The 7,391-nt window shown below is 38.1% G+C and overlaps 1 protein-coding gene across 1 annotated transcript in view; it reads left to right on the top strand.

The window, feature by feature from the left end:
* The window catches only part of LOC117101031 (sushi domain-containing protein 2-like), a 6,897-nt gene extending 1,935 nt beyond the window's left edge, over window positions 1-4,962 (top strand). Inside the window, exons 4-12 of the mRNA XM_033240897.1 lie at window positions 521-673; window positions 944-1,099; window positions 1,242-1,387; window positions 1,881-2,004; window positions 2,391-2,530; window positions 3,046-3,166; window positions 3,405-3,593; window positions 4,132-4,335; window positions 4,877-4,962. Of these exons, the coding sequence (XP_033096788.1) occupies window positions 521-673; window positions 944-1,099; window positions 1,242-1,387; window positions 1,881-2,004; window positions 2,391-2,530; window positions 3,046-3,166; window positions 3,405-3,593; window positions 4,132-4,335; window positions 4,877-4,962 (1,319 nt within the window). The remainder of the gene's footprint in view (window positions 1-520; window positions 674-943; window positions 1,100-1,241; window positions 1,388-1,880; window positions 2,005-2,390; window positions 2,531-3,045; window positions 3,167-3,404; window positions 3,594-4,131; window positions 4,336-4,876) is intronic.
* The last annotated feature ends 2,429 nt before the right edge of the window (window positions 4,963-7,391 follow it).

Below are 7,391 nucleotides of genomic sequence, written 5' to 3' on the forward strand. Positions count from 1 at the left end.
GGTATTCTGGGCTATCATTTTTTTCTTTTTCTCTCTTTTTTTTCTTTTTTTCCCTGCCAAAAGGGGGGGCCGGGGCCGGGCCGGCTCCGCCCCTGACTCTAGTATTTTGCTAGTTTTATTGCCAATGTTGTAATAGTGGTGGTGATGAAGCAAATATTAGGTGCGGATATGTTGGAGAGGAGTTTTCTGTCTTCCAATGGGGGCGGGGTTGGGGGAATATTTCCCCGTTGGACAAGCGTGGACTACCGTCGTACGACCCCACGACGAAGTTGTCAGACTACACAAAAACTGCCAATCTCTAGGCTAATGGTCTAAACACACAAGTTTTGACAATCTTGAACCCACCAGAGATTTTATTCCGGGACTCTGACCGAGGTTATAATAGGGTGCCCATTGGTTTTGACCTTTGTTGGACCACCTGTCGGCAAATTTCTTGTGCCTCACTACTTCTGTCTTATGTTTATGTATGGCTATGTTATAAATAAATACATGTAATACACTTTTGTTTAACTTTATATAGCTGCTATATTTGGTGACCCACACATTATGACCTTTGACGGTGTTGGGTATACATTTAACGGAAAAGGAGAATATACTTTGATGAAGACCACATCTGATGTTGCAACTTCTTTCACAATTCAAGCCCGTACAGAACAGGCTACTAATACTAGAGGTACAAGCTCTTCTGACTGATACATATTGTATAGTTTTATATAGGTAATTTTGGTTCCTAATGGCACCTAAATAAATAGTCTTTGTACTTCAGGCTGTTTGGCTAATTGAAACAGAAGAATTTCTGCAAACATTTGGTAATGTATTTGAAATAGAATGTAATGAGAACAAAAAGATTGTCAAGTAGTTTGTGTTGTTAAAAGTCAATAAACTGTTTTTGCAAACAAACCTTTTTTGGACAGACATAGTGAATTTCTTTGTGTTTTAACAGGAGAACAGGTACAAGCAACAGTGGTAACAGCAGTGGCTATGAAAGAGGAAGACAGTGACACGATCCACATCCAGCGCAGTGAAAGAACCATACTGGAGGTACTTATTAATGGTGAAGTTCTTGATTTAAAACGACAAACCTCCTTGCATTTCTACGGTATGGTATTTCTAGATTAAACATTATACAGTATTTTTAAGAATATATTCTAGAATAAATTTTGTTTACAAGTGCAGTCAGTTTAGATGAATTCTGGAGAGTGAACAAATAACATTAAATGTTTTGTTAAAATTGCGAATAGGTGTTTACTTGAACTTTCCGTATACATATGAGAATGGGAACATCACCCGAGTGACTGTGACTTTTGAAGACTCCCTCATCGGCGTTGTCGTCAATGGCACGTCTGATATGCTCGTTTGCCATGTCTTTATACCAGACAATTACAAGGCAAGTAAATCTGTATATTATTATTACGAAAATGTTTTGCCCTACTGACGATTTTTGTACTGTGTACGATAATACATTAGATGGGTGTATAAAGCCGGGTACTCACTGCGTCGTACACCCGTCGGCCGACGAATCCAACTCCGCTACCTGTAAGCGCAGACGACGCGACGAGCGGTTTCGGTGGCAGTTTAACCATAGAGAAAATAGAACTATTTTATCTATGGTTTAACCAAATCGTCGTTAAAATGATCCGTTGCGCGAGCGTCGTGAGTTGCATTCCATAGAATCGCGTCGGTAAACTAATTGATTGATTGGTAACTAGCCTTGTGCCAGTATCATTCCTGTGGATTCTCCTACTTGTGTGTGCTTGTCCTCTATGTGGATAAATCGCCTCTGGATTTTTTCTCCTTGATGCCCCCATTTCTAGATGCCATGACAACTAGATTCACGACTGGCTCTTGGTTTAAAAGACTAGTTTTAAAATTGATTTCAGAATCGCGTTGAAGGTCTGATGGGAACATGGAATGACGATCCTACCGATGACCTGACGGACAATGGAGGGTCAGTGATCAGCCCCGACGATACACCACAACGTATTTATGAATTTGCTAAAAGTTGTAAGTTACAAACATTGTTAATTTCATTACATAGTACTTGTTAATTACATTACTATACATTTAGAAAACAAAGCTCATCATTTTTTTTATTTTATACATTTGGGAATTTAATTTTCTATTAATGTGTGTCCATAAAAATCAATTATACTCTTTGTGTATGTTTTTCTATTTTTTTTAAAAATAAAACTTTATTGTCAATATTGTTACAATTCAGTGTTTGTACTGCAAGAACAATATAATAAAACATAAAATAAATTATGTATCTTATACACTATCCTCAATTAATCAATTCATCTATTTAGAGATACCTTTATATCAAAACTAAGAATTCCTAACAATTTCAATTATGTGTTTGTTTTTTTAATTCAATTCGAATTTATTTTTAGGGGAAATTCAAGATACCGCTGAGAAGCTATTCTATTATGAAGCAGGTACTAATCACGAGTACTACCAGGATAATGGTTTTATACCTGCATTTACTCCACCCAACACGTTGCCAAGTGAGGTCAAAGAGGGAATGGAACAGGTACTTTATTCACATTGGTACTTCTTAGTCAGAGGGTAGGGAGACAATACTCCCTTTATCAAATCAACAACTTAATAATAAATCCGGATTTCCACTAGCCGAATGTATTCATGCGAATCGAAAGCGTTGGCTCATGCGCGCGCGCATTCACGTTTCTATCGGAGTTCTCGCCTCAGCGAAGTCGGTAGGTCGAACTGTTTCTACTTTTTGCGAAGCAAAAAAATGCGCAAACAATAAGAGCTCAGGATGCGAACCGACGCTTTCCATTCACGCGAATAAATTCGCCTAGTGGAAAACCGGCTTAAAGTCTCTTTTGAAGCCTTGGGAGTGACGTTGTTTTGCTTTGGAGAAAATCCTGTCACAGGATTAACTTGAACAAAGGAGGAGCCTGTGAGTGGAAACATCTGAACCACTAAGCTACATCTTCACTCTAAATAACATTACGTTAAGTCCCCAGACGTTATCATTGGTAGAAATGTTTTTGTAAAGTTTGCTTTTAATCTTTTCTCTGAAAGGTTTGTGATGGTAATGTATACTGTGAATATGATGTACGCATGACAGAGAATGTCTGGCTTGGAAAGGCTACCAAGGAAGGCTATGATCACTACATGCAAAACCAAAATGCTTCTGTGGATCGTAAGTAATCAATTTCAGGGTAGAAAACTTGTTCTACTCTCCCCCTGCTACCCCCTCTTTGAAATGCCTCAACTTGACACTGAAACTTATGAATTACACACAAAATAAGTACCCACATTCCGGTTCTCCCCTCACAACTATCGCCTGCATACAAATCCTATTTTTTCAGTGTTAAAAATAATTAATTATAGTTCTTCCCCACACTCATCAGAATATGATTTTTCTTCCTGTCTTGTAGTTGTGGTTTGTGAGTACATTCCGACTCCAATTAATGGAACAAAAACTTTCTTCCGTGAGCGGAATTACCTTGTTGGATCAGAAATTGAATTTGAATGTGATGACGATTTTGTGTTAGTTGGAACACAATACCGTGTTTGTGAAGGGTCAGGCGAATGGACCGGTGATGACCTCCAGAATGATTGCATTCGTAAGCTTCTCTATTAGTTTACCTTACTTTATAAGTACCGTACCGCACCAAACGTGTTTTTTTTTTCGCTAAGCGCCGCTCTCGAATAAGCGCTGTGGCGCTTAATCGAGAGTATTGCCCTTTGTGTAATGAAACGCTTTGAGAAACTTTGAGGGTTTTAAATAAAAGGTATACGGTGTTAAAATGAATAAATAACACAATGAAGACACAAGCATTACTTTATAAACATTTAGTTAGGACGTAGGACATATGAATCAGATAGGCCTACTGAGATGCGGTATACGTGATATAGATAACATGGGAACGGGCATGGAAAGCACCACGCCAATATTTTTTTTTTAAAATAAGCGCCGCTCTCGAAAAAGCTCCGCACCGGAGACTCCAAATATGGTATAAGCGCCGCAGCGCTATTCGAGCATTTACGGTACTGTATTGTATTTAATTCAGTGTTGATTTATCAATGACAATGTGTTAAATTTGTCATTTATGTATGTTTTTGTTTTGCAATATTGAATTGTAATTTTTTCTTGTTTTATAGCAAGTCCGATATGTGGAGGTTTGGATCCAGTTGAACATGGAAGCATTGACATCAAGGGAGAAGATGATGTTTTAGAAGCTGAAATCAATTGCGATGAAGGTTTTGAGTTGTATGGCTCCTCAAAAAGAGTTTGTGATATAGAAAATGAAGAATGGACCGGCAAGGCATACACAGGTTGCTATGGTAAGATCGCATGTTTTTTTTGTTTTTGTTTTTTTTTTGTTTTTGTTTTTAAACTAATTCCCTTATTGAAGAAGTAATCAGTGATATTCATATAAGTGACCAGTATGGGCAAAAACCCGGCCAAAGTCAACTGAAGAAGAAGACAGCAGTTCTTTACATTAGCGGTAGGATATTATTGTTGTTAGTGTTGCTGTTGTTGTCATTATTATTTTGTTACTATGGTAATTGATACATGTATGAGATTGCTATGGCAATCCACCGATTCATTGATACATCATATTGAATCATGTTGCATAGCAGTATGTTGGTATTTACATCATGTGTTAAACTTGAAAAGAATCTCAAAACTTTCTTTTTTCAAAACTTTTTAGTTTGGTTTATTTCCACCAGGCGCCTTTGATAATTTTTGAATTGGCGCGGTAAAAATGTTTGATTCATTATGATGTTATTTTATTTATTTATTACAAAAGTTTAGGAGAAGAATTCAATATAAAATGCCCTCCATGAATCATAACCAAAAGTCTTGGTGGCATCTTGATTATTGTGGTTGTCATAATTCTAGTAGTTTGCCGTCTACGAGATGATGATGACAAGGAGCGGGATGATCACTATAATGATTATGGAATGCAAGTATTCAACACAACTTGATCATGCTAAGTAGACCATGAATTAGGTGTAGGATACCGTATTGTATAGATAGTCATACAAAAACGTCATTCCCAGCTATCTGAATTTTTTTCACCTGCCACAAACTGTAATCCCTTGATTGTAGTCCGAGTCCTCAATTCTAATGTATTCTAAGCAGAAACTGAATCCCATTCACCTCCAGTCTGCAGACTTTATAGCCGGCACCACTCACTGCGTCGTACGACCGTCGCACGACGAATTCCAACTACGCTCCCTGTGAGCAAAGGCGATGCGACGCCGTCTACTTATTGTCGGACGTAGCAGCAAAGATACTAGAAACACAATATAGAGTTCTTCACAGAAAAAGTGTTCCACCGAAATGCATGGTGGGAATACAAACAATGGGGCGCCCCGTACGGCTGGATCTAAAAAACGTCTACCAAACCTTCTTTACCAAGTCGTCTCGTATTTAATTGTCAATTCTCAATTAAAAAATTGTACACCGCGATGCGCTATGGCGACGTACGGCATTGGAGGACGTTAAAAAAGAAGGGCGACGAGTGCTCTATCTTGTATTCTAGTTGGTAGCAGTCTATCGGTAGATCGTCAATAAAAACGAGCCGTTTGCGCACACGTCGTCGCGTTGCGTTTTTTATACGGTCGTGCGCCGCGCAGTGAGTGCCCGGCGTCGTACTACAGATATTCCTCTTTTATTTTAATCATTATAACTTGATTTTAAGATAATTTGTTGCTCACTTGATTGTTAAATTTCAGGAAGGGATTGAGTGGACCTCAAGATGTTGAGTTTGAAATGTCTCCAAGAGGAAAAGAAACGGAAGCCTAGAGGAAGATGAGGTCATAGCTATACACAACGATGGCATGGGACTGGAAGCCTGATCTTTGATTGGCAAACCTCGATTCCAACATAGTGGAGTGGAAGGATGCGCAATTAGTTTTCACCTTATATTGCATACACCATGGCAACGATCTGAAATGTTTTTAAACTTTATCTTTGTGTTAGGTTAATAGGTTGTATACTGTTAAGAAAATAACCCATGAAGGCAAACATTCTAGATGTAGTATTAGTTAATAAATACAGATAGAAATTAAACCTCACGTTTATTTAAACATATTGTTTTTAATTTCGTTGTTTCTCTGTAATTAGTCTTTTTTTATAATGTCTCGTAAGCAAATAGGTCTTCGATGGAACATTTTATTGGTATTATGAATCATTTTTTACCGTAGTGCGGTTTGGTCTTTCTCAGCCAACCTTGCAGTTTTCTGATGTAAATTTTTCTTAGGTTAATTACAGGCCTATACCTATTTCTAGTCCTACCATTAGCATACTGGTAACGTTAGTGGATTTTGTATGGAAAATTTCATTCAAATTTATCACGTATTTTTAACTAATTTGCAAAGCAGCTTTGATTGATTGCTTTGTTGCTGTATTACTACCAATTTTTTCTTGATTATTTTGTATCGGCCTACTTTAAATTATAACAGAAAATGAATAAAAAGTTGTGTTACTTTTTAATTATATGTGAGGCATGTCTTATTCTTTTAAGTACTGACTAGTATGAACTCAATATGTTGTTGCTTTTGCGTTGTATGAACGTTGAGCAACACATGGGGGATCTGAATGATTTGAAGGGAAAATCGAACTATCTTTCCGACATATAAGAGTAATTGCCTTGTAAATGGCTTCTTTTATACACCCTATGTTCCCTCCAGTGCACTTCGTTCACTGATAAACACCTTATACAAGTTAAGTCCCTTTATCAGGGGCGGATCCAGAGATTTTCTGACGGGGGGGGGGGGTGGGGGGCACAATATAAAGTTTACGCCGCCACGCTCACCTCAGCCCCAACAATAAGTGGTAAATAATCGAGCTCTCCTTTCGCCCACTGCTGTATCGCGACTGAACTCATGAGTGCACACCCTTTTTTAGCTCTTCCTCTCTTGAACTCAAACTTGTCACCCTCTTTTTTATTTTTCGGCTTGACTGACGGAGGGGCACGGGCCCTCATGGCACGTCTGGATCCGCACCTGTTTATTTAAAAATAAATTTAAAACATAGTGTCAACGTTCATTTTCTGTTTCAGTTCCCACTTCTCTGGAACCATTTACCCATTTCTGTTAAATATATTTCCTCCATGGCTAAACATAGTCTGCAAATTCATTTCTATTTAAGAAGAATCTCAAAACTATTATTTTCTAAAGCTTTTTAATCTGGTTTATTTTCACTTGCTCCTTTGATAATTGTTGAAGTTTATTATCGTTTTTAATATAATTCCTGCAGCCTTGTCAAACCATCAGTTATCATTTAAACGGATCTAGGCTCGTTGCCCCCCTGGACGTTTCCCCCTGGACATTTTCCCTGCAGTCATTTCCCCGGCATTTATACCACCAGACATTTTCCCCAGTGACCTTAGCCCCCCGGTATTTCCCCC

The sequence above is a fragment of the Anneissia japonica genome, unplaced genomic scaffold (assembly GCF_011630105.1).
Source record: "Anneissia japonica isolate Jap-2015-1 unplaced genomic scaffold, ASM1163010v1 scaffold1785_len1016330_cov206, whole genome shotgun sequence".
Lineage (NCBI taxonomy): Eukaryota > Metazoa > Echinodermata > Crinoidea > Comatulida > Comatulidae > Anneissia > Anneissia japonica.